The sequence below is a fragment of the Bombyx mori genome, chromosome 10 (assembly GCF_030269925.1).
Source record: "Bombyx mori chromosome 10, ASM3026992v2".
NCBI classification, from domain to species: Eukaryota; Metazoa; Arthropoda; class Insecta; order Lepidoptera; family Bombycidae; genus Bombyx; species Bombyx mori.
The window spans coordinates 14,385,042-14,413,031 of record NC_085116.1 but is presented as its reverse complement, the minus strand read 5'-3'; the positions used below and the strand labels follow the sequence as shown (position 1 = coordinate 14,413,031).

Genomic DNA, 27,990 nt, shown 5'->3' with positions numbered 1-27,990 from the left:
TATAGAGTAGTAATACATAATTATTGCTTTGCTCGTCGGGTACATACCTACATAGTTTGTTGCACGTAATCTTTATTTACAATTTCTCGAAAACATATTATTATGTATTTCGTAAAAATATATTAGTGCTGTGATAGTAAATAAAACATAAAGTTCTACATTTAGGTAATGTTAATGAACACGTGCAAAATCGATGTTTATGTGTTGTTATTGTAATATTATTATCATTGACAGTCTCATTTCGAATGGCGATTTGGATTTGGTAAAATACCAGGAAATGCTTAAGAATCAACATCGTTGCGATTTGTACAACAGCAACTCTGATGTGTTGATTGCATTGTTTGCAGCGAAACAACAGCGACTGTTTTACAACACGCGCTAGTTGAATTAAGTGGTTAATGAAATGTGTCGAGGGTAATAATTGTTGTTATAGGGAAAAGTAACAAAATAATGGTGCCTGCGCCGAGTTGTCCCAATACGTGGGACTACTGGATGTCCCCGCAGTCCGATTGCGTAGAACTTACGTGCCTGCTCCCGAATTCAATGTACATACCCCTACGAAAAAGTTGGGATGCAACTTTTGAGGATGTCAAAGAGGTTAGTGACAGGAAGGACCACCCTCGTGACTCACACCTCTCGCTGACACGCTATTTCGATAGTGCCGTGAGAAAGTGGGTCAAACTATTGAGTAACATGTTTACAAAGATAATTTGTTACATTTAGAAAACACTGCACCAACTGTGCACTCTTGTCGAATATGTAGGTGGTTGTGTCGAAATATATATATTTTATACAATATCCTACTTAGATACAGTAGAAATAACCAGTTTTTTTCTCATATTTCTTTTACATCCTGTTACATACATTACAAACTGATAAGCTACAATAACAAAGATAGTGTTGAATTTTAAGAACAAAGACTAAATTATTTACTAATGAGAAACACTCGTTTTAATGTACTATACACACTTCTTTGCTAAACTAGACAAATTACTTTTATATCTAATTGAGGGATGCTATGATATTAAAAAAACACCTCTACACTACTTATCAATAAATATACAAAAAATCTTTACAAATTATTCTATGTTCGCCTTACTAAATTATAAGTCGCAATCAAAAAGGAAGTTTCATTTTAAAATGTGTTAAACTTTTTTGCTATCTCTATATTTTAATTATGCAACTTATTTTTATATGAATAGCTATATCAGTCGAATTGAATTATTAATTCAATAAACAATGGTGATCTTAGATCATTTATTACTCAAACTTCTATCCTGTTATGATATCATCAAACCAATACAAAATAGAAATCATTACTACAGTACGAGAGCTCAGATCCATAAATTTTGACTTTAAAACAAAGGATGTATTGTACGTGTTTTACTGTTCCATGTTATGTTGTCCAATATGCTGACATGCATATTCAAGGTTTAGCCTGTTAAGTTTTTAAGAATATTGTAGTCACTAAAAAGATAAATAAAAATTGGCACCCCAAATAGTTGTTAACTTCACAATACTTAACTCTAACTCTAACACATAATATATTCTGGTTATCAAGATTTTAGATCTTAAGATAAATAGATTGATTTGCTTGAAATGAAGGTGTCAACTCCCCTTTTCCTCACACAAATCACTGGAATGCAATAGAGAAGGAAAATTTCTACCAATTTTTATGTTTGTCCACCAGACATTATAATGCATTTCTAGTGATCAATTTTGCTGTAGATCATAATGTTTTGAAATGAACTCCTTTGCTCAATACTTATTTTCTGTGCACTATTTTTGTGTCTTGGTTTCATTATATGGGGTGTGAAAACAATTCTTAATTGTATACATGTGTATTAGTGACATTAGAGATGGTTACCGTCAGGTAGGCAGCGGCTTAGCTCTGCCCCTGGCATTGCTGAAGTCCATGGGCGACGGTAACCACTCACCATCAGGTGGGCCGTATGCCCGTCTGCCTACAAAGGCAATAAAAAAAAAAAAAAAAAAAAAAAGGTATGTTAGGGGACAACAGTCGAATTGTAGTTGTGGCCTCCCATAATACTATGTAAACAAGTAAAAAAAAAATTGCGAGACAATTATATTGTGCCGAAGATTTATTCATCAATAAGAATTTAAGTAAACTAAGTTCTTGAAAGTTTTTTTTCATATTAATAAAAATACCAGCTATATTAGTGTGTTAAAGGAAACTTAGGATACTTTAAAGAATGTGTATTTATGATTAATCTTTCAGGATCTTTGGGACAGAGCAGTCAATTATCCTTTATTCGGAATGTTGCTTGAAATGAACAAATATATTTTTCAATTCGTAAACTCATTAGCTGTCACAGAAGAATTAGATGATGAAAGAAAACGTATATGTGACATCAAACCTGTATGTGGTGTGCTTATTATAGTTAAAAGGTCAGATGGTAGACCTGCCGAAGACTGCCTTAACAGAGACATCACACATTTGATAGGAAAATGTGAGTATTAACTTAACATTTAATATGAAATACAAAGTGTATATGAAATATTTCTGAAAAGCTATAGACTCTAATTATACAATTTAAAATCAGTTATATGAATTTAATTCTGATCTCTGTGTGTGGGTGGTGCCATCCTTTGAAGTTCTGTATTTATGGCAATTGTCCTTCCAATGCAGTTTGACGAGAGTCTTCAGTATTATGGAGTTGCCTTGCCCCTGGCATTGCTGACGTTTATGGGTAACAGTAACCACCTAGCATCAGCTAGGGCGTATGATCATCTGTCCACAAGGGCAATAAAATCACAGGACATAATAGGCAAATAAGCTCACAGCTCGGAGCCTTCAAGTGATATGTTTAGTTTTCCCAAGTCATAGACATGATTTAAACTAATTTTATGGGCTAATATCACTTTTATTATTTTACCAACTGTGGTTAAGAATACTAAAGAAGATACTTTGTTGTCAAATACAGCTTGGAAATAATATCAGGAAGTCAGAATGTGCACGGGCATTTCATTAAATAATCCCAATCAAAGTATGGAATATGTGATTCCTTCATGCTAGTCATAGGCAGAATAGTTCAGAATACTAATACATATCATACATATTGGCACAACACATGTTGTTTGTCAGTAATTTGCTGACTGGAAAGCTCTTTGTGTTGAACGTGTTCAGGACTAATTGTATCTGATTAGTCAATTGTAACATTGTTAAATGATATACTTAATCTGCTTAGTGATGCACAGAATAATATCAAATATTAATTTTCTTGTCAACAGCCCTAAAAGTATTTGATAGTCTAAAAAATTCAGAAGTGAACGATTATCGAATGCGAATGCGCTATCTGGCCGAGGAGAGTTTGTTGAAACGGACGCACAGCACCACGCTCGAACGTCTCCGGTATCAGTGTCCGCTGCGGCTGGCCGATCAGCCCGAGATCCCGACAACACTGAAGAGTCATCTTAATGACCAGCGTTTCATACTCGTTACCAAAGTTATGGAGGTAAGCCTTTGTGGATAAAACCTTATACCTCGGCAGTAGTGGTTTCACTGGTGGTAGGACCTCTTGAGAGTCCGCGTGGATACCACCACCCTGCCTATTTCTGCAGTGAAGCAGTAATGCATTTCGGTTTGAAGGGTGGGGCAGCCGTTGTAACTATATTTGAGACCTTAGAACTTATATCTCAAGGTGGGTGGCGCATTTACGTTGTGGATGTCTATGGGATCCAGTAACCACCAAACACCAAGTGGGCTGTGAGCTCGTCCACCCATCTAAGCAATAAAAAAAAAGTAGACATATTTGAGTTACATTATTCACGAGAAAACACACTTGTATTGTTAATGTGTTTCAAACTATAGATCAGGTAAATAAAACTTAGACCAATCGTGTCAAAGAAACGATCTTTGTAGATGAATTTTCAGTACAATCAAAGAACTAATTAGACCATTTTAATATGGATAAATAAATCGTTCTTTTAGGTATAATATAACGTCTGCCCCATTCGCCAAACCGTGCGACTGCTTCGTGGTATAAATGTAGGGTAGTGCTACTCCTCATTGCGAGAGTACAATAAGACCTACTAGTTAGCAAATATCAGGTAGCAATCGAAGTTGAGTAGTTTAATGTACAGGGAAAGCTGTTTTAATATGAATAAATAAATCGTGCTTATAGGTATAATATAATATCTGCCCCATTCGTCAAATCGTGCGACTGTTTCGTGGCATAAATAGGCAGGGTACTACCCTCATTGCGAGGGTACAATAAGACCTACTAGTTAGCAAATATCAGGTAGCAATCGAAGTTGAGTATTTTAATGTACAGAGAATGCTGCTTCCCATTCTCTGGTGAACGTCTCAGTCGCTTTATACGACACCAGCAGTAGGAGATGGAGTGGAGCTGCTCTAGACCGACAACGTACACCTATAATCAATTGCAGAATAAGAAAACGCAATCGACTACTAGCACGCCAAACAGTTTAGTTGTTGTCTTACATGAAAACCGGAGGATTCATTAAAGATATTTAATGATCAATCATCATCATTGTCGTGCTCCTCGGGTTGTTGTTCTTCTTCAGCTTCCTCGTCTGCAGCACCATCTTCGATCCATTGCGTTATTAATTCTTTCGCTTCGGCTCTAATGGTCAAAAATGTAAAAGTACAACCATTGGGGTTTAAATTTCTTAAATAGATCGATCTGTAGTGTCATTTCACTTTGGGGTATAGTTGTGCAACAGCTATTTTATGAGAACTGAGGGGATGCTTAAAAAATGTATCAAAGGTCATTAAGAAACGAATAAATTATTAACAATGAAATCTAGTTTTAACTAAAATTTTAAAAAGTTACCTCTCTTCAGGTGTGACCACAGTCTTGTTAATTTTCTTTAATTTAGGTAAAGCCGCTAAGATCTCTACTCTCATTTCGGTTTGAAGGGTGGGGCAGCCGTTGTAACTATATTTGAGACCTTAGAACTTATATCTCAAGGTGGGTGGCGCATTTACGTTGTGGATGTCTATGGGATCCAGTAACCACCAAACACCAAGTGGGCTGTGAGCTCGTCCACCCATCTAAGCAATAAAAAAAAAGTAGACATATTTGAGTTACATTATTCACGAGAAAACACACTTGTATTGTTAATGTGTTTCAAACTATAGATCAGGTAAATAAAACTTAGACCAATCGTGTCAAAGAAACGATCTTTGTAGATGAATTTTCAGTACAATCAAAGAACTAATTAGACCATTTTAATATGGATAAATAAATCGTTCTTTTAGGTATAATATAACGTCTGCCCCATTCGCCAAACCGTGCGACTGCTTCGTGGTATAAATGTAGGGTAGTGCTACTCCTCATTGCGAGAGTACAATAAGACCTACTAGTTAGCAAATATCAGGTAGCAATCGAAGTTGAGTAGTTTAATGTACAGGGAAAGCTGTTTTAATATGAATAAATAAATCGTGCTTATAGGTATAATATAATATCTGCCCCATTCGTCAAATCGTGCGACTGTTTCGTGGCATAAATAGGCAGGGTACTACCCTCATTGCGAGGGTACAATAAGACCTACTAGTTAGCAAATATCAGGTAGCAATCGAAGTTGAGTATTTTAATGTACAGAGAATGCTGCTTCCCATTCTCTGGTGAACGTCTCAGTCGCTTTATACGACACCAGCAGTAGGAGATGGAGTGGAGCTGCTCTAGACCGACAACGTACACCTATAATCAATTGCAGAATAAGAAAACGCAATCGACTACTAGCACGCCAAACAGTTTAGTTGTTGTCTTACATGAAAACCGGAGGATTCATTAAAGATATTTAATGATCAATCATCATCATTGTCGTGCTCCTCGGGTTGTTGTTCTTCTTCAGCTTCCTCGTCTGCAGCACCATCTTCGATCCATTGCGTTATTAATTCTTTCGCTTCGGCTCTAATGGTCAAAAATGTAAAAGTACAACCATTGGGGTTTAAATTTCTTAAATAGATCGATCTGTAGTGTCATTTCACTTTGGGGTATAGTTGTGCAACAGCTATTTTATGAGAACTGAGGGGATGCTTAAAAAATGTATCAAAGGTCATTAAGAAACGAATAAATTATTAACAATGAAATCTAGTTTTAACTAAAATTTTAAAAAGTTACCTCTCTTCAGGTGTGACCACAGTCTTGTTAATTTTCTTTAATTTAGGTAAAGCCGCTAAGATCTCTACTCTCAATTCAGAATTTTCCTCCTCGTCTGCTACTTCGGGCGTTTCTTCCCCAGTTCCTCCCATATATGGACACCCTTTCAATATCAACGTTTCTAAAGATGGCAGGACCTGAGAGATGAATTTTTAAATTTTAGATAATTTACCACCCTCTGGAAATTTATAGTCGTTTGATTCGTCTAGGGGTGGTCGTGGTTTTCATGAATCCCTCGCCCACCTCTCCTGGTGAAACTGGAAAGGTCTCCGGGCCGCCAGTAATTCTTCCTTCATAAAAAAATGTTGTCATGAAGTACTTTTAGAGACTAATGTGGTGCTCCTCGCAGTATCGCCATTATCTCTGTTCTTTGAAAGCTAGGTCTCCCAAATCAATCCGATTGGTAAATCGTATAGCCGATCGCATGCGCATTTTGGTGGCTAAGTTGGTTTGTGGTTCAATGAAAGAGTTCTTGTTTCATGATAATCATGACTCCTGAGATTTAAAACAGTGTAAAAAGCCTCATTAAAAAAAGGTAAATGAATAAAGGTTAATGAAGAAATAAATTACCTTCAGCTTCTTGACCTGCCTCAAAGTGGAGACCTTGCAGTTTCTCAAGTTCACATACTGAAGCCTCCCTAAATCCGGGACAAACCCGTTAAGCAATTTGATGGGATTATTACGAACATGCAAAATTCTTAAATTCACGCAACTCTCAAGTCCAATCAAGCTGTTTATTTGATTTCCGGCTAAGTACAAGCTGTCCAAATTTGGAAAATTAAGTCCGTTAATGTCTTCTATTAAATTGTAGCGAAAATCTAAGCACCTTATAGTTTCCATTCTGCTATCGAAATTTATTTTTCTTATTTTGTTGTAACCAACTTCTAAAGTGCTGAGCTCTGGTTGGAAGACATCGTGAACTGTCGTTAATTCGTTGTAATTCATTATAATGACTTGGAGGTACTTCATTTTCTTCAGCGCGCCCGATCGAAGTATATTTTTGTCAGCGTGTATCAGCAAAAGATGTGGAAGCTCCGTCACCGCTTGCAATGCTTCTAAGTCCAACTTGTTGTTGGATACGTCGACAAATTGTAGGTGCTTAAAATATTTAATGGCTGTTATGTCGGTCAGATTCATGTCCGTGCAGGTCGCTTTTAAATATGTGTACCTGTAAATATAGGATCCTTTATGAACTTTTTTTTTAATGTTTCTCGTTTCGTAGCGTAAGTGATTTGTGGTTTAATGTGTAGGCGTCAGTTCACACCAAAACATTTAGTTCTCCAGACTGGAAAACATTATCGCGTATAGAGGTCAAGTCAAACGAATACCAAATTTATGAACTACTAGCTGTAACCGTCCGCTTCGCTGGGCCTTTAAAATTAACATTATTATTTCTCAAAAGAAAGATTCTCATCATTAACGCCCCCGCAATTGGCCAACACTCATGTAAATATTAGCCTATCCATTAAGTACATGTATTTTCTACACGGATACCAAGTTTCAAGTCAATCGGATGCACGGTTCAGTAGTTATAACAAAACATCCGTAAAAACCACTGTAGATTTATATATTAGTATAGATTAAATAATAATTATTAGAGTTCCTATCGCACCCATCTGCTTCCGCAGTTTTCCCAAGCAGCCCGAGTCTAACACTGACTTCAGATCTATTCAGTTTCCTAACTGGACCACTGATCACTTCAGGAAGAGCATGTTCTTCCTCCTCCTCGTGGGCATGAGAAACAGCTTCATGCTCGAACTCCTCCTCTACATCGTCATCCTTGTGTATATCAAAATGAGATTTTAACATGTCCGTATTTATGCACAAGAGTTGAGCAGTTGCTAAAATACGATTTTTTTGTATATTATAATGAAATTGTCAGTAAGTTTTGACAAAATATGTCTCAATTTGTTACCAAGAAGGTTTTTATGATATTATAAATACTAAAAACATCTGTGGATGGCACAATTTTGTTTCCGATTTATAATACTGGAAAATGTACTAGCTTGGGCTTCTTGAATGTGGGATGTAGTGAAATTCATAATACTTAAAGAAATGTTATAAACATTGTAACGCGCTGGGGATCAGGATAATTAAACTATTCACCGCAATTCTAATTAGACTATAATTAATTATTACAACACTTAAGGTAAATGTGATAAAATTCACTTCCTCGTTTCGCTTCAGGTGACCCGTTCGTTATATTGCTGCGAATAGAACTGAATACTAACTAATTTCATTTCGTCCTTGCAACGGCTTTATAGTCGACACTGCATGTCTGCAATTTTCCAGAACATTTCCGATAGTATTAATCATTTCGATATCTATTTTCGCTATTTGACGACAGATGGCGTTACTCGTACCGGCATAACAATATAATGAGATGAAAGAGGGCCGTGTTCGATACCGTTGGGTTTCTATCCTGTTCTGAACTTCTTTGAGAGTGTACCACTTGATTTCATTCGTTTTTTTTTCTCTCGCAGATAACCTCGTACTCATCAAACGTGCCGGCCACGTTGACTCCTCAGCAACACATCGAAATCGTGCTTCGAAAGTTGAACAACTCCATGAATTTGAGGTCGGAACATCCTCACAACTACGTTCTCAAAGTGTGCGGCCGTGAGGAGTACCTATTCGGGGATTATCCTTTGATACAGTTTCTATACATACAAGAGATGCTGGCCGTAGACGGAGTGCCTCAAGTTATGACCGTCAGTATTGATAAATTGCGTTTATCCTGTGAGTATGAACTTGGTAATTTATTACTGTGAAGAGACAATTTTGAAATTTAGTTTAAAGTAATCACGACACCTGTGCAATTAACATTGATAATGGACACTCAGTACTCGTAATATGGGTAGTAGCTTTTGATTTATAATATCCATTAATTTGTGTGATCGCTGTGTGAGTGTGGATCTAAAAAGTAGTTTTTTTTTCTCTTGCCTTTCATATATTGGCTTACACCCACTGCCGTTGCTACCGACGCATCACCTTTTGGGAATTGTAGACAAGGCCTGATAAAAATATAGACATTAATATTTCATAAAATTGTTGAAAAGTCTCAAGCCAATTAACACATCTCGGATATTCCATTGTATAATTTCTTACATAATTAGAAGAGTAATCGTGTTTCACAGTGGATCGTGAGATACCATATATGCCGGAACGCAGAAGACTTACATCGGAACATTCGAACACTATGCGAAGAAAGAAAAACGAATCGTCTTGGAACATTCAGAAGAATTACACTTGCCGCGTGCAAAGCGCTTGCGGACTCAATGTGGACCCAAGCAGAGTGGTCGAGGTAACCAATGTCTTTATCTTATTCAATGAATTAAGGCTTCTCACATATAATCTAATTCAATAAGTATTACATGGACTATCAGAGGTTTCTTTGGAATGGAATAAAAAAATACAATGGTGTGAAATTTATAAGTTTTAATATAAGCCGTAACAAAGTGCTATAATTTGCACAATGACGTCATCGTTCAAGTTCCAGTTGAACAGTTTTTAAATTTGTTTTTGCCTTTAATTATGATTAACTGTTATTAACTCAAAATTTTTAAATTTTTAATATATCATTTGTGTTTTTCAAGGTTGTCTGTTTAGGCGGGATATTTCACGGCGGCAAGCCGCTATGCGAAGTACAAAAGACAAAAGTTGCTGTAATATCGAAAGAAGGTGTTGCCACATGGGACGAAGAGTTGACATTTCCGATAAAAGTTCACAACTTACCGCGAATGGCGAGACTGTGTTTCGGTATTTACGAACTATCAAAGATTAAATCGAAATGGAGAGGAAAGGATAAGGTAAATTGATTATAGTTTATACTGTTTATTTATTGTGAGTCCGGACGGTTAGGAAAATTAAATTTATTTTTGCTGCGAAGCAATGCTATGTTTGAGTTTGAAGTGTGGGACGCCGGTTATACTTTTTTTTTTATTGCTTGGATGGGTGGACGAGCTCACAGCCCACCTGGTGTTAAGTGGTTACTGAAGTCCATAGACATCTATAACGTAAATGCGCGCCACCCACCTTGAGGTCTTAGTATAGTTACAACGGCTGCCCCACCCTTCAAACCGAAACGCATTACTGGTGCACGGCAGAAATAGGCGGGGTGGTGGTATCTACCCGTGCGGACTCACAAGAGGTCCTACCACCAGTAATTACGCAAATTATAATTTTGCGGGTTTGATTTTGATTACACGATGTTATTCCTTCACTGTAGCGTGCAATATTCGGTCGCACCCGGGCGCCATCGGATGCGATCGGAGTTCCCGAACGCGCAGGTGTCCCGTGACGTCATGAAAAGAGATTCGCGCGCGTAGATTTAAGTTGATTGTAAAAAACGTAATTTTAGTTTTAATTGGTATCTTCTAGAGCTTAGCGTTGTTTACTTTACTTTTGGTTTATATTTTTAATATTGTACACATTATAGAAATTGTTGAATTGGTGTGTTTGACATTTATATGCTCGGAGTATAATATCCCGCGAAAGCGAGGGACAAATAACAAACCACAAGTAAATCGTGAACATTTGTTGAGTACGTATTTCATTACAAAAATTGGTACCCGCCTGAGATTCGAACACCGGTGCATCGCTCAACACGAATGCAACGGACGTCTTATCCTTTAGGCCACGACGACAACTCGCGTTATGATGTCATGTATCGCCGAGACGCTAAGATGTTTTGTGAATTATTCGAACAGGAGCCGGTGAATCGATTGACGTGGGCCAACACAATGGTGTTCGATTACAAGGAGCAGCTGCGCACGGACGGCGTGCGGCTCGCGATGTGGACGCACGTGGCGGACGACACGCAGGGCGACGACATGGTGCTGCACCCGCTCGGCACCGTCGTCGCCAACCCCACGCCCGACTCCGCCGTGCTGCAGGTCATGTTCTCCAAGTGAGTCGATAACTGTCTACCTACTTGTTATATTGAAGACTAGCGACCGGCCCTTCGCTTCGGAAACATTCAATTTTATTATTTATAGCTGAGTCTTACATCTCAAGTTGGGTGGAGCATTTACGTTGTAGATGTCTATGGGCTCCAGTAACCACTTAACAACAGGTGGGCTGTGAGCTCGTCCACCCATCTAAGCAATAAAAAAAAAGAGTCCCGGGATGTTAGCCGCGGGGAGAAGCTAGTCTAAAAAAGTAGCCTAAGTTACTCCTTATATCATCAGCTACCTATCAGTGAAAGTCTCTTCAAAATCGGTCCAACCGCTCCAGAGATTAGCCGGAACAAACAGACAGACAGACAAAAATTAAGAAATATATATTTTGGTATACGTTCCGTGGTATACATACTTACGCACTCAGTAAGAAGTGGTTATTTTATTATTACAAACAGACACTCCAATTTAATTTATTTGTATAGATATTTAGCCGTGTGCTTAGTGGAACAGCGCTCCTAGCTGTAAACAATGGGAAGCTGTTCCAACTCCATACAAATTTGAGTTAACTTTTACGCGTTCGAGAAGTTATCGATTTCGAAGTCGTCGTAACCTAAAGGATAAGACGTCCGGTGCATTCGTATCGAACAATGCACCGGTGTTCGAATTCCGCAGGCGGGTACCAATTTTTCTAGTAAAGTACGTACTTAACAATTGTTCAAGATTGACTTCTCACGGTGAAGGAATAACATCGTGTAATAAAAATCAAACCCACAAAATTATAATTTGCGTAATTACTGGTGGTACGACGTCTTTTGAGCTCACATGGGTAGGTACCAGCGGCCTGCCAATTTTGCCGTGAAGCAGTAACGTGTTTCGGTTTGAAGGGTGGGGCAGCCCTTGTAACTATACTGAGACCTTAGAACTTATATCTCGAGGTAGGTGGCGGAATTTACGTTGTAGATGTTTATGGGCTCCGGTAACATCATCATATTAATTAAGTAGTTGGGCCGTAAGCTCGTCCACCTATCTAAGCTATTAAAAAAAAAATCATAGGAATCTCGCACTAAGCACACAAGGAACAGTGCAGTGTTTGAAAGCTTGTAATAAAATTATTTCTTTGATTTGGCTGTCACATTTTTAGTGAATTCATACTTTTAAAAGCCTAAATGAACTAATTCAATCAACTTTAATTTGGTAGTGGTTGGACACTTAAACGACCTGAAGGAGCTTATCAATGGACCTCAACCTAAAAATGCTTTTTATCAAATTCTAGTTACGACTGCCAATATCCTATCCTATTCCCGAAGCAAGAGACAGTGATGGCTTACTCGGACCACATCGAGAGCGTCTCCCCGGACTTGATGGACAGACTGTGCAGAGACTTTGAACGCTTACGTATAATAGCCGAGAAAGATCCTATGTATGAAATGCACGAGCAAGAGAAAAAAGATATTTGGGCTTCGAGGTGAGTCTAATAATTTATTTATGTTTTGTTGTCTGGTAAGATTCAGTGTAGTGCGATACAAATACGTGCTCGTTGGGGTCCGATAGTTGAGTTAAGAAATTGTCAGCTTTGATTGGTTTACAATATTTAATGGTTAATTGAAAATTATTACTGGTGGTAGAACCTCTTGTGAGTCCGCACAGGTAGGTACCACCGCCCTGCCTATTTCTGCCGTGCAGCGTTTAGGTTTGAAGGGTGGGGCAGCCATTGTAACTATACTGAGACTTTAGAACTTATATCTCAAGGTGAGTCGCGCATTTACGTTGTAGATGTGTATGGGCTCCAGTAACCACTTAACACCAGGTGGGCTGTGAGCTCATCCACCCATCTAAGCAATAAACAAAAACGAAGAAAAGTAACTATAACATACTTTTTTTTTAACAGAGAACGCTTTCGAGTGGAAACGCCCGAGCTACTGCCAAAGTTATTGTCATGCGTTGAGTGGGGTGAACGAACTCAGGCCTCCAGCGTGCCCAGGATGTTGGACGAGTGGCCTCTGTTGCGGGTGGAGTCTGCCTTAGAGCTGTTGGACTACGCGTACGCTGATGCAGCAGTCAGGAGTTTTGCTGTCAAATGTTTGGAAAAAATTAGGTTTGTATGGCCATAGGATATATGAGTCGTCTATTATCAAAGGTGGCAATCTGTGCATTTGGACAACAATTTTTTATTGATATGTCAATACAGATTGATTGGAATATAATCGTCTCCTTCAAAGAATACGGTTCAGAACCTGCATTAAATAAAGGTTAATAGTTAACCTGTTATTTATCTAAGATGTCGTTCCGAAGAGTTTTGTGACTGCCAATGGAATACAAAGTCAAAAATTCGTTTTTCTGATTTACCAATCATTGTCCAAAAGTCAGATTGCCGGCTTTGATAATAGTCGACTCATATGTCTACAGAATGGATAATCGTAACTGTGATATTAGATAACGCATGAGCGCGCTGGTCGGTGTAAAGCGAATACCGAAGCCCATATTCACAATAAGTATTCTTTGATTTATCGTGATATGCGAGGTTAGCCATAATTGTATTGCATCAGGTGTGCTTTGTCCTTCGGAGGGGATGGCATTACATCCGCTGTGCGGTAGACGATGGTAAGTGAGGGTACCTTTCAGTGTGGGCATACGCCAAACCACCAGTAATTGTGCATGCTTTATATTTATTACACAATGGCATTTCTTCTTCGTGAATGTCATCTCGTGAACTATATGTTAAGTACATATTTCCAAAGAAAAAAATGGGACCCACCTGCGGGATTCGAACACCGGCACAGTCACATCGTTACTAGGCACCGGACACCTTACGCTTTAGGCCACGACATCTGTCAAATTTTCAAATATCGAAGATCATTTAAAATTTATGATTCGCATTCTCGTTACATTTCTTCTATTGTATGGTCACTAAAGATATCTATATATTGTTTTTTAACTAACAACGTTTCATTTCCAGTGATAACGATCTCATGCTGTACCTCCTCCAGTTGGTTCAAGCCCTGAAGCACGAGTCCTACCTCATGTGTGACCTGTCCGTGTTCCTCCTGCAGCGAGCCTTCAAGAATATGACCATTGGACACTATTTATTTTGGCATTTAAGGTTAGTTTGCTTGTACTATCTGTTAATATGCATAGGGTCTATGAACGCTAGAGCCGTGTGATGGCACAACATGAGCTCACGATCCACCGTGACCACAGATACCGTAATACTTCTTTTACTTCTAAAATAATATCCTACGAGCCAAATTATTATGAAAATTACGTGCAGATAATTATTGTTAAAATTTTCATTAGTGCTATGTAACAAAAATTATAAGCTAACAGAAATTTGCATACTCGTGTTAATTATCGAAAAGTTGTAAGGAAATTTTATTTTATGTGTATTTAGTCTGCAAGTTTTGAAATAGATAGAAGGAACAAACGGTTTGAAGTTGTTACTTTGAATTAAATTTAAAATAAGCGTACCCGTGTTTTTTTTTTGCTTAGATGGGTGGACAAGCTCACAGCCCACTTGGTGTTAAGTGGGTACTGGAGCCCATAGATATCTACAACGTATTTCGTGAGAGTAATTCGGAGTTTGTCGACAGGTCGGAGATGCACGTGCCGTCCGTGTCCGTGCGCTTCCGGCTGATGCTCGAGGCGTACTGCCGCGGCTCGCAAGAGCACATCAAGATACTCAAGCAACAGATCACGTGTCTGGAGAAACTTAAATGTAAGTGCTTACTCTGTACTCGGATCCGGTGAGGCGACTGTATCTGTGGGCTTTAACATTCTCGATGGCGTAACACGCGTCATTACGGATCCTCCCGATCCATTAACGGTGCTTTTAGGTACCTCAAGCACCGGTCACTGTCTTAAACCCATAGACACAGCCCACTGAGTTTCTCGCCGGATCTTCTCAGTGGGTCGCGTTTCCATTGCTAGGGCCAGCGTTAGCAACACTCCCGGCTCACAGCCCACCTGGTGTTTAGTGGTTACTGGAGCCCATAGACATCTACAACGTAAATGCGCCACCCCCCTTGAGATATAAGTTCTAAGGTCTCAGTATAGTTACAACGGCTGCCCCACCCTTCAAACCGAAATGCATTACTGCTTCACGGCAGAAATATGCACGGTGGTGGTACTTACCCGTGCGGGCTCACAAGAGGTCCTACCACCAGTAATTAATATTTAAATTTAAAAAAAAAATGTTATCTTTGAAAACACGATAGTATTGCATTTGTTAATTTAATATGTGCACGCTTTGCAGGGGTGAATCAGTGTGTTAAAGAGAAAAAGGAGATATCTAAAGCCCGAATCGCGTTACACCAGCACTTACAAGAGAAACACTGCGTCGACGCTCTCTGCGAGGGATTCGTGTCGCCGCTCAACCCTAGCTTCAAGTGTAAAAGAATCAAGTAAGACGCCATCTAAGTGGTAACTTTTAATCTCAACTAAAATATCGAAGATGAAGAAGTACCTAAATATTTTTTTACTAGTAGTAGGTATTATTAGAAGCTCATAACAGTCGGTACTAACACCTAGCCTATTTCTGCCGCGAAGCTGAAGCTGTTGTACTCTATAATTGATACTTAGTGAGCTCGTTCGCTCATCTTTGCAACAATTAACAAATTTATACAATGTTGTCAGTATAAAAAAATAGGCATTAAATAAATAAAAAAAACTTTATAATTAAGTAGAATTTAGCACGCAACACTCTGATTCCGGTCTTCTTATAGATCCAATGTCAAATTTAACCCGCACGTTTTTTTGTAGAGACAATTTTGAAATTCTTCTCTTTTTAGGCCTGAAGGTTGTCGAGTCATGGACAGTAAAATGCGTCCTCTGATATTGAATTTTGAGAATTTCGACCCGACCGGCAACGATATCCGGATAATATTGAAAATAGGAGACGATCTCAGACAAGATATGTTCACGCTACAGATGCTGAGGATAATGGATAGATTATGGAAAAATCATGGATACGACTTCAGGTTGATTTTGATTTATTCAATATTTAAATTAGATAAACGAACAAATTTTCCTGCCAACCATAATCGTTCATCGTGGGTCGTGAACATCGACAGTGCAATGGCAAACCCAACTAAGCATAGGAAAATAACAAGACCTCAAATGATTGAAGATGAAAAATGTTTATTTATGACTACTATAACGTCATTTATGGGTTCCATTAACCACTTAAGACCAAACGTGCCGCTCATTTACTCGTCTGTGTAATAAACACAAAACAAAGTTATACGAATTTATGAAAAAAAAAAAAAACTTTACAAAGTTATCAACTTTATTTTATTCACAATGATTTATAAAAAAATATATAATAATATATAAAGAAACAGCTAATGAATAATAATAATAACCGTCATCACGTAGACTATACGTTAGACACTGTATAGCCATTATACTAAGACTAAGACATAAATAATAAAAATCTTACGTTACGGACTTCGTTCCAAAAACTTATTATAGGTAGTAGGGATTAAAAACTTTCAGCTATTTTTATTTTCCGCATCATTCTTCACAACACCCTGTATATACGAGTGGCCTAACTCAGTAGTTTCTCGTCATCGAACAGACTGAACGCGTACAACTGCATATCGATCGAGTATTCTGTCGGCATGATCGAGGTGGTGGAGGACGCGGAGACCGTCGCCAACATACAGAAGCAGAACGCACCCTTCAACGCGGCGTCCACTATAAACAAAGCGGCCTTGCTGCGTAAGTTCAATCTAGAAGCAACACTTTTTTTTCCTATCTAAGCTGATAGCCTTGGGAGGCTATATCAGCGTCACTCTAGCGTGTAGTTGAGTTATCGGAGCTCAAACCGGAGTTGTTGCTAACACTGGCCCTAGCAAGAGCAGTGCTTCGCAGAATCTACCGCCGGATCGGAAACGCGACCCACTGAGAAGATCCGGCGAGAAACTCAGTGGGCTGTGTCTATGGGTTAGTTTACTCGTCGAGCCCTTCGTCGCAAGCGACGGATTAGGCGAGGACGGTGACCGGTGCTTGTGGTGCCTAAAAGCACCGTTAATGGATCAGGGGGATGACGTGTTTAGGGCGATGTTAACTGGCGATGGTACCATTCGGTCCAAAGGATCGGATACAATTTTGTTCCTATCTATGCGCTGGTAGCGTTAGGGACTATTCCAGTTACACGCGAATGGGAAGCGCTTTTATGAACATGAGTGTCAATTCATATTTATATTTTAACCTCTCAAATTGAAAGTGATACCTATACCACTATCGGATTTCTAACCTAAAGTAGTTACGTGTTCCGCTTTGATGGGTGGGCCGCCTGTTGTACAACTCAATTGAGATTTGGACTTCGTGCGGGTGGAGGCTTTCATATTGTCATGTCAATGGTCTCCGGACTACTAAACCTCACGGGCATCGCGAATATAAAAAAAAAGCAAACGGTTGAGGATCGATAAGTTCAAGGGAATCAATAAACACTGTAACAGCTACCCGATATTAATGAATTTAAAAATATATATTACACAGAATGGCTTCGAAAGTACACCGACAACAACAACGAGAACGCCTTCAACAAGGCGATCGACGAGTTCACGATGAGCTGCGCCGGCTACTGCGTCGCCACCTACGTGCTGGGCATCGCCGACCGACATCCCGACAACATCATGGTCAAGAAGAGCGGGCAGGTGCGCTGTGTAGCTAGCTGTAGTACAAACAGCGCAGCCTCAGCTTTTTTTTCCTACCTAGCCTTGAGAGGCTATTTCAGCGTAACCTTAACTAGTAGGTGAGCTAACTGGTCGCAAACCGGAGTGATGCTAACACTGACCCTAGCAAGAGCAGTGCTTCGCAGAATCTACCACCGGATCGGAAACGCGACCCACTGAGAAGATCCGGCGAGAAACTCAGTGGGCTGCGTCCATGGGTTGATTTATTCACCGAGCCCTTCGTCGCAAGCGACGGGTTCGACGAGCACGGTGACCGGAGCCTCAGCACTGCGGCCAGATCTCAACTGTGCAATGTATAATAATCGGCACGAGTCCACGGATAACATTTTGGAAGTCGGCTAAAAATATGATTATTTCTAACTATAATACGAGCAAAACCCCGGGCAAAAGTACTCGTATTAAAAAATTACTAATACATTTTTAAATTGAACGAAGATAATTTTTTTTATTAAATACATGAATGAACCATTTATTTTGACCCTAAATGCCCGATGCGCAGACGCCCTCCCACTCTTTTGTCGATAGCTCAAAACTCGTGCCGATTACTATATCTGCCGCAAGACTGTCTCAGGTTGCTGCAATACGAGATTTAGGAGACACAACAGCTGACGTACAATCGATACTGGATTGCTTGATACTACGATGATCGCTCGGTAGTTGGTACAGCACTATTGTACTATAACAAACAACTGCAGATAGCTTCACACTCGATTGGTTTTAATTATGAATGGCATACAAACAAACAAACAAAGGTTTTCATCGGCTATCATCGGCGACCTCCGTTTCCATTGCACTCATCATTTCATTGCAGTGGGGTTATACTTGAGACCTTAGAACTCATATCTCAAGGTGGGTGGCACATTAACGTTGTAGATGTCTATGGGCTCCAGTAACCACTTAACACCACCCATATAAGCACTTCGATCAATAATAGTACTAGATTAAGGATCAGGAACAAAAATAAGACGCTCCAGTGGCCACGTTTGCAGACACGAAAACATCTTCATTTCTTAGAAAAAAGTTTAATAATGTCAACGACTTCAGTTTATTATAAACCTTAATACTTAAACATAAAGTTTAATTACCATTGCAAAATATATGTATTTAGGTCCTTTCGTCAGAAAAAGAATATTATGGAATAAATTTAAAATGTCACTTGAACATAAAAAGTCATCAGTACAAAAATATTGATTCTAAAATGATACTTAAAGCCTAATTTATAAGGTTAAAAATATTTGTTTAAAATTTCATGCTTATTGTATTGTGGAACTAGATTTAGTTCTTGGTATTACATTTCAATGCTCAGAACACAGTAAGTATTGAAAGACATAGAGTTGCAGAATATACATATTTGTTTTAGGTTTGTTTTGTATGGTCGCAACTATTTTTGACCGATTCAAAAAAGTAGTAGATAATATTTTACATTGCCGCTATTACAACAAATAGGTGATAAAAAATAAAATTGAATAAAGTAAAAAAAATATGAAAGGAAACACGAAACATGTTTTCCACGTATTCTTTATACAGAAGTTATTAAAACAATAATGTAGGTTTAATTACCTTTAAACAGATTCAGTTTGTTATAAAGCTGTCTTTTAGAAGTCATTTTTATATGAGCGGTTTCTTTTTTACAAATATAATGTAATCTTATATCAATGAATTTTTCTATAATCAGTTTAATTTAGGCTTATTTTATGGCTGTGTTCGTTTCCCCAGAAAACAAATCCTTTTCAGCATATACGCTTAAAATATTTACACATACATGTAAAGTTTTTTTAATACTTTTTTGCATTGATTTGCCACCACCATTGAACAATTCTAGAATTTTTCTTCTCCTCTTTCTTTCGCGACAATATATATCCATTGTGCACAGCGACAAAGGGCTACTAGGAAATCTACAAACAAAAATAACATTATAAAATAACAAAACTACTCTATGCATTCCCTGTCCAAGAATAGGTGATGTTTGTTACAATAGTTGGTGCCTTGTTGCAAACATTGGCCAAACAATTACAATATTCGTAAATTGTGTTTTATTTGCAATATAATTGTGTTTATTATTTTATGAAAAACACTTAATAATATAAATTTACCAAAAAAAGATATTCCTTCCAAAACCTTGGTGTTACGGTGGTTTTTTACTCAGTTTTTGAACGCGCATTGCAGCGTTTTGACGTCTTAGTGTTGGCTATGATTGGACCATACTAATTTGAAATAAGACCACAAATTTATTTGTGGTCTTATTTTTCGGGCCGTTTTTGAAGCGCTAATCGCGAATCTAGTAGTATTATTGATCGAAGTATAAGCAATTAAAAAAAACTGCTTGTCCCTTCACTAGCGAGATCTAAATTATAGATTTCCTTCGGCAGCTCTTCCACATAGACTTCGGCCATTTCCTTGGACATTTCAAACAGAAGTACGGATTCAAACGGGAAAGGGTGCCCTTTGTGCTGACGCACGATTTTATATACGTCATCAATAAAGGTCAGAAGGGCTCCGGCGATAACAACGCTATCGACTTCAAAATATTCAAGGAGCATTGCGAAACTGTAAGTTTATGACGACGTGTCTATTTATTTATATATTTATACACTGTTTCCCCTCTGTCGTGGCTGCGTATATGTATACATCTATTTGTGTTGTAATGCTGTCCAATATAAATTTTTATATCACTTTTAATAAAGAAGTGTATAATAAACAATAATGAAATAAGGGAAATAATTTCTGAGTGGAGCTTAATGGCTCTCTAAAATGAATAGTTCATCAGTTTTTGACAGTTGACAGTGAAGTCAAATGTCATTGTCAACAACAGATAGGTGGTTGGCAGTTCGTCACCATCAGCTTAAAATATAAAAACGTGAAAGCCGCAATTTTTTATAAATAGTATTTAGCAGCGAATAGGTAGTCGCGTATGTGTGTATGCCTAAAGCATTGCAAGGTGTCATTTTGGTTCAAACAAATTAACAAATTCAAGTAAATACGTGAGTATAGTAAGAAAAAATAGTGTAGCAAATCTCGCGGTGACAACACAGAAGTATTATCGGTTTGGTAGGATTTTTATTCTGTAACCAGGCTCTAACATGCAAACCGGACTTTTGGCCTATGAAGCTACACGACGAAAGTTTTAGTTCGAATGTATTAATAATCATAAATATTATAGGCATTCAAAATCCTCCGCAAACATGGACATCTAATACTGTCGTTGTTCTCAATGATGATATCGACGGGGCTGCCGGAACTCAGCTCGGAGAAGGACTTGCAATACCTCAGAGATACATTAGTGAGTACTTGTTTATGATTTCCAATATCTTTTAAACGGGGAGATGAATGGAACACTGCAAGTGGATGGAGTGACGGTTTTATCACATAGAGGGATTTCATCCAGGCAACCCAGTTGGATGAAAGAGGGACAATGATTTTTTTTACTGGAAATCTTAATTATAATTACAAAAAAAAAACCACGACAAAAGTTGTGGGATTGTTAACAAGTTTAGAAATTCCATACCTTAAATGAAGGGTATCTAAATTGTCAATATAATTACACTCTGTTTCCTGCTAGGTAATGGATCGGTCCGAAGAGAAAGCGATGGAGCATTTCCGTGAGAAGTTCTCGGACGCCCTCAAGAATTCGTGGAAGACATCCTTCAACTGGGTCTTCCATAACTGCGACAAGAACAACTGACAGTGACCTCTGGGTAGGCGGCTGAAGGGACAGCCGTCTAGACAAATGCCGCAGACGCTTTAAACAATTATCGACCTAACAGCCGAACGCGTACGGTCGATCTTGGAGCAGACGTACGGATCATTGAGGCTTGCTTTTGATAAACGTTTTTGTTACGAGAAACAATATTTAAACAGAGCTTTTGAGGTTCGATTCTGTAGAGATCATAACACCGGAACGATTTTGACGTTGCGAATTGTCAATTATCTCCTGAGTAAAGTACTTGGTGTGTGTTTGCTCTCGTGCGGACATTGTTCCGACAAGCGGTTCGCGTAGAAACCGCTTTTAGCTGACGCTAGACAGTAGAGGAATTTAGTTGTTAATACGAGACAGTTTGGCGACCGACCCGTAACTAATTTTTACGACATCACCATATGAATATACTTCGATAATGAAATGAAGGGAATTGTTACCAGTTTGTGACCTAAAATTAGGAGTTTTTTTTTTTTAAAGTTATTTAACTAGAATAAATAGGGTCGGTCGTATCATTAAAGTCCGATAACGAACATCGAAATAGTGACTATAATAATTGTTATTTGACTTTTAAGTGTAATCGATAGAGTTATCGATAATTATATAAACTTGCCTCTAATCCGACGGTACGTCCATTATATTAGAAGAAAGGTCGTCTCGGCTATCATTCTACTAAAATAAATGATGGTTTAGTTCCGTTTGAAAAACATGAAAAGAAGGAACAATTTTATTCAGCACATTAATTTAAATCGACAATGTTACAAATTATATTTTTCTTTGTTAACGATTATCGATTAATCGATGCTTTACAGATAGTGAATTTACTTTTGCAATGTGACATTTCCGAAATGACAGCTGTCACCTTATTACAATGTTACCAGGAAAAACATTCAAAATTGTACTGTCAAATTCTTATTCGAAGACCGGTAACCGTTACGACGCAAATTGCAGTATCTCTTTTGACACGAACAAAATTCATTTACAATTTGTGGTACTATCTGCTAATTTTTTTCGGTTCCACTGAGAAGTGCGCAAACGGGACTCGTATGTTAAAATAAAGACTGATTTTTTTCTATTGATGTGATAAATACAAAAAAAGCTGAGACGATCGTTTTTATGTACGTTCATTTATCGATGATAGTACAAAATTTAAATGAACGTTTATGTGAAGGCGACTGAGGTAAGACTTAAATGACTATGACGTTTTGAAATATAAAAAAAAAACAATGACAGCGGGAACGTGTCAAAGACACATGGAATGTCGATTTTTTTTTTAAATCGCATTTAAGATCGTAGACTCCAGGCCAGCGGCGGCCGACTTGGCTGTGATATAGAAGCGCTTCGGCGTTTATTAGTTTAAAAAAAATATGTTTTCGTTTACATTACATATATTATTTAATTTATTCTAAATTATCTATGTATCCGTACCTGTTTTTCAACTAAAATTCTTGAGACAGCATAATATATATGACTTTAACGTCTTATCATGCATGTTCCGCTAAAGTGCGGTCTATGTTTGATAAAAACGAACATTCACAAAGGTACGATACTACGAAAATATCCTATTCGTAAAGACAATTCGACTTAGTGTAGTTTATTTTCTTGTAATATTTTCGTTGGATGTTTTCGGATCGAAATTTCCCCTCCCTTTTTTATTTAGGTTTAGTGTACTAGTTAATTTTAAGGTTTTGGTTCGACAGGAATGTGAGAATGGCGATAGGATGGGCCGCCGCGATTCTGAGGTCACGATCGATTGAACCGTACATCGTGAACCGCGCGAGTACATTAGGAGAATTATATCACTGCTCTCATCATAAGCTGTAGTTTTAAGTAGGAAACGCTTCGTGCAAACATTAAACCCATACGTGCATTCACTCATATATTGAACCCGCATCGGCACGTTTATTTAGCATAATATTAAGGTAGGCGTTCGCGTGTCGCTGACGGAATCGATTTGTATGAGTTATCTTTAAATTATAGCCGTTATAGCAGTATTATATCGTCGTTAAGGTTAAAATTTAATCTGCTTTAGGTTTTTTTTTGTGCACCGCTATTTTTAATTGCCGAAAATAAATCGATAATGACGTTATATCGATACTGCGGAGTTGTAGCGTCAAATCGATATTTAAAAAGAAATCGAAAATCGAAAAGTTATTCCAAACATTAATGCTGGATAATCGGCGAAGGCTTACACTCGTGTGTCCATGATTTTAGGCAGAACTTCTGATAACATTGACTTATCATCACAAAGCGTTCGATAATTCTGCCAACACATCTACAACCCGTTAGTATTTTGACGTCGTCTGTTAATTTATTTCTGGCAATCAAAATCGGTGAATAAGTTTACGCTACCTCATATCGTCGTGTAGTGCGGTTCCGATGTTGCCACGCTCACGTGTCGTGAGTTATCGATTATAAGCAATGTAATCTCTAGTTGTCGGAATTCGTTACACATTTTTTATACAGTCCCTATAAAGTTAGTGTTATGTTTTAGAACCGATTAGCGAATATTCAAGGACTCGACGTCCGAACGTATGATTATGAATATTTATATAATTGATACGCCTTATTTGATATGTAATATTATAATTTAGCGTTTAGTTGTTGCTGTGTACGAACGACGGAGAATGCTTAGGGGAATCGATTAAGATTTGTTTCGCATCGGCTATTATGACCATTTGAATTCGGCATTTATTCCGATCGCTTTGGTTTGGTTAAAATAATCATAATTAAATTACATTAGTCACATTTAACTTGGATGTCGTTAGTTATTGACTCGATTTAGAAGCAGATCCGGTTTTACCTGTTCTAAAACGACTGTGTGGTCGAATATTTCTTAATTACTCAAATGAATTTCGTAATAAATATTCGTAATTCACTATCGTAGATCGTGTGAATAACGTTATTGGCAGTTGAATATGACGTAGATTCGGGAATCACAGGTATATCGAACTTTTTAAGATTTCCTTTAGCGACGTGTTTCAAGAAACAATAAAGGTGTATGTAATGTGCAAAGCGCATTTTGCGATTTCATTGGGTTTCGTTTTGATAGCTAAATAAATAAATAAAAAACTTTGAGTATAATTTAATTTTCATGAAACGAATCAAAACTGAGTTCGTTGCTAAAAGAAACTGACTCGCGTTTGTTTTAAAACATATTAAAAATGCTAGTAAATGTGTAGGTATCAAAATAAATAATCAGAAATCTAAGCATAGGTTTTTTTTTATATCTTGAAGTGGCGTGCATGCGAAGTTTCACTTCTATAGTGTAACGGATGTCCCACTCTTTTAAATCGCTAGGCGTGGTTGCTTCTCGACAGAAACAAGTAGTATGGTGGTATCTATCCTAACACACCACCAGGAAATATATTTTATTTTGCTTATTTGGTTTTTATTACACATTATACTTTCATCTTGAAAGTCAATCGACAAAGTATGTTTAGTACTGTTTAATTAAAAACCCAATTATAACGCGTTTTCATATTACGCGATTTCAAGCCCTATAACGCGGAACTAATCTACCGCGTTATAGGGGGGGTTACTGTATTTCACAGAATTTCTTCGAATGTCATGTTAGATCGATTTAATAACTAGATATTACAACACGATTTGAAGTTATTGGCCGTTCAACTTTTTTTTGTCGTATCCGCTCTTGTATTATAAAAAGCATTATTTGATAAATTAACGAGAGAACTGGTCTAAGAACAGTTTCGTTGTAATTTGAAACTTAAATACATCACAATATAGTCGAACTTAGCCTGTGACAGAGTACTGAAAGTTTTAAACGTGATCGACAGGGTCACACTTGATTCAAAATAATGTTATTGCTTTAAACTATACATGCAAAAATACTGAATAAAATCCGATATGAATATAAACGTGATTGGATCGAATGAAATAATCGATTAAAGTTTTGTATCGATACATCGTTATGTTAATCGATACATTGTTATGTTTACCGATGTGAGACTAAATTGTAATGCGATACAACGTTGCGGTCAGTGTATTGATTTAACAGAAATTATTTAGGCCATCTATAATTTCGCTATTATGTTACCTGAGATTTCGTTACGAATTTGACCTATATATATAATTTTAACATTAACGTTCTATTAAAATCCAGAATACGTTCGAAAATGGTCATGTAAAATCGAAATTGAGCTGTCTGTATTAATTTGCATCAAGAATCAATGTAAATCTGACATTTATTGATATTAACACCGGATCGTGGTTCCATAGGCCAGGTTCAGCTTGCCGAAACTGTTAACATACCTTGTTCTTTTTCCCTATGTACATATATTCGAATTTATTTAGTTTCAATCAAGATTTAGACTTTTTCCGTTTGAATAAAGACTAATTTTAAATGTGCACTTATTTAATGTTTCAACGAACACTGCCAATTAGAAAATGGTAGACTGAAAGTCTTCACACGTTAGTTAGCAATAGTTTAAGCACTATAATCTGCAGCCAGTTGCGTTCTGAACATTACGAGGAATCTATTATATTGGATGTGCTTATGCAAAAATGACCCACTCCATTAAAGCTTTTAAGATTTGAATTTCATGATGTATTATGATGTGCTCAAATCAGTCAAACCTCGAAGTATGAATACTGTTTTTAAATGCATTATTATCGACAATTGTATTAGCTAATTATGACTTCAAAGTGAATTGGATCATTTATGCATAACAACGTCCGCTGTAGTCCAATAAATAGCCTAATTTAATGTAAGTGCAATATGGTTTGTAAATAAAAGACGCTATATACAGTTCTGAAAGTAATTATTTATTGTCTTTGTCGAATCTGATATTAGGTCTTATAGCGATGATAGTTCTGATAAAACAACAGTTATTACAGCAAAGACGAATTGTTGAAAAAATAGTACAATAATTTGACCTTTTCAGAATTTCAGAACGTTGGGCCAGTTAATTGGCATTATCGATAATATTCTATTGATAAGTAACGTTAGAATTCAGCTATCAAAATATATCACAGCCCCACTATTTTATTCAATGTTCAACTCATAATAATAATAATAGTCACAATAATAATAATAGATTATGGATATTAATGTATAATAATCGTGTTTATAATCTCAAACATTACAACAGTAACTATTAATGATATGATACAGTTTATCATTTCTATTTATATTATGTCACTAGTTTATTTTGTGTGTTTAATTATTAATATTGCATAAATAGACAATTTGAGTCGACTATTATCAAAGGCGGCAATCTGACTTTTGGACAATGATTGGTAAATCAGAAAAACGAATTATTGACTTTGTATTCCATTGGCAGTCACAAAACTCTTCGGAACGACATCTTAGATAAATAACAGGTTAACTATTAACCTTTATTTAATGCAGGTTTTGAACCGTATTCTTTGAAGGAGACGATTATATTCAAATAAATCTGTATTGACATATCAATAAAAATTTTTTGTCCAAATGCACAGATTGCCACCTTTGATAATAGACGACTCATTTATTAGTTTTGTGTACATACAATATCGTAGTTCGATTAGTTATGAAATTGAATCATTATCGATGTATCAACAACAGTAATGTCTCGATTTCGTACTATCTTGTGATAAAAATGTTGAAATTTTAAAATACTTATATTAATATCTATTTCAACACATTCGTTTTTCTCTTAAAAAGCAAATTTACCAAAATGTCATCGTAAAATACAATATTTGGCCATATTTTACAAGATTTGTTAATAGGATAATATAATGCTTCCTCAATAGCTATAAATAAGGAGAACGATTCATTTTTAGCATTATGTCAAATTGAAGATTAATATCGATAAAATTTATATTAATCGATTTTGAAATTATCGTAAACATCACATTTTAAAACATACAAATGAGTATGTTATTTATTTAAACATATTATATACTAGGCGAGTTTCGTTTTGAACTCAGTAGGGCCCGTTGAAGAATTGCTTGCTCATTCTCCTACTGACATCACTGAAATATACCTAAATGCCAAGTGATTTCAGTTTGTTAATCTATTGAAATAATGTAACTATTACATTGATAAAGTCATCAAAGATATTCCTTATACAACCAAACTTTCGGTTCAAACTACTCGAGTATAATTCTGCACTTAATATATTAAATGGAAACGTTATTAATGTATAACTTTTCTTGGCATTTATTGTCATAGTTTTCTTTTAATTCGATCGAACAGACCCCGGTCGTACGGATGAAGAGATATCACCAAATAATAATTATATGAAGGGAAAGTCTATGTTAAAGCAATGTTATTGTGAAATAGTCTGTAAGTTTTCATAATTATACATGTAATTTAGCCATATTGCTAATTATATTAAGGTTCATAAAGCATCTCAAGTCTACATACAATAGTTCCTTTGTCATGTGTCATTTAATCATACAAGTTACGTGAGGATTTGTTATAGGAGAATATTAAAAAGTATATAATAGAGAAAAAAAATACCCATTATTATTTGCTATCTCAAATATGATTTTTTGAATAAATATTTACATACGATGCGTTATGTTTTTTTTACGTAGTACAAAAA

At 37.0% G+C, this 27,990-nt stretch overlaps 2 protein-coding genes across 2 annotated transcripts; one reads left to right on the top strand and one right to left on the bottom strand.

The window, feature by feature from the left end:
* Positions 1-11: 11 nt before the first annotated feature.
* LOC101741278 (phosphatidylinositol 4,5-bisphosphate 3-kinase catalytic subunit delta isoform) lies at positions 12-27,959 on the top strand. Its single transcript, XM_021353414.3, has 19 exons — positions 12-165; positions 434-597; positions 2,240-2,471; positions 3,253-3,476; positions 8,633-8,888; positions 9,287-9,453; positions 9,746-9,958; positions 10,859-11,058; positions 12,324-12,515; positions 12,939-13,145; positions 14,007-14,150; positions 14,638-14,762; positions 15,300-15,447; positions 15,835-16,023; positions 16,623-16,765; positions 17,549-17,706; positions 20,115-20,294; positions 20,906-21,025; positions 21,305-27,959. Exons 2-19 carry the CDS (start codon positions 451-453, stop codon positions 21,425-21,427), a joined length of 3,168 nt encoding a protein of 1,055 aa, XP_021209089.2. The 5' UTR covers positions 12-165; positions 434-450; the 3' UTR covers positions 21,428-27,959.
* LOC105842557 (leucine-rich repeat-containing protein 23) lies at positions 4,481-8,023 on the bottom strand. Its single transcript, XM_012696320.4, has 5 exons — positions 7,762-8,023; positions 6,720-7,317; positions 6,111-6,286; positions 5,759-5,900; positions 4,481-4,607 (listed from the first exon to the last, which is right to left on the bottom strand). The coding sequence occupies exons 1-4, from the start codon at positions 7,956-7,958 to the stop codon at positions 5,795-5,797; spliced, it is 1,077 nt and encodes a 358-aa protein (XP_012551774.1). The 5' UTR covers positions 7,959-8,023; the 3' UTR covers positions 4,481-4,607; positions 5,759-5,794.
* Positions 27,960-27,990: the final 31 nt, after the last annotated feature.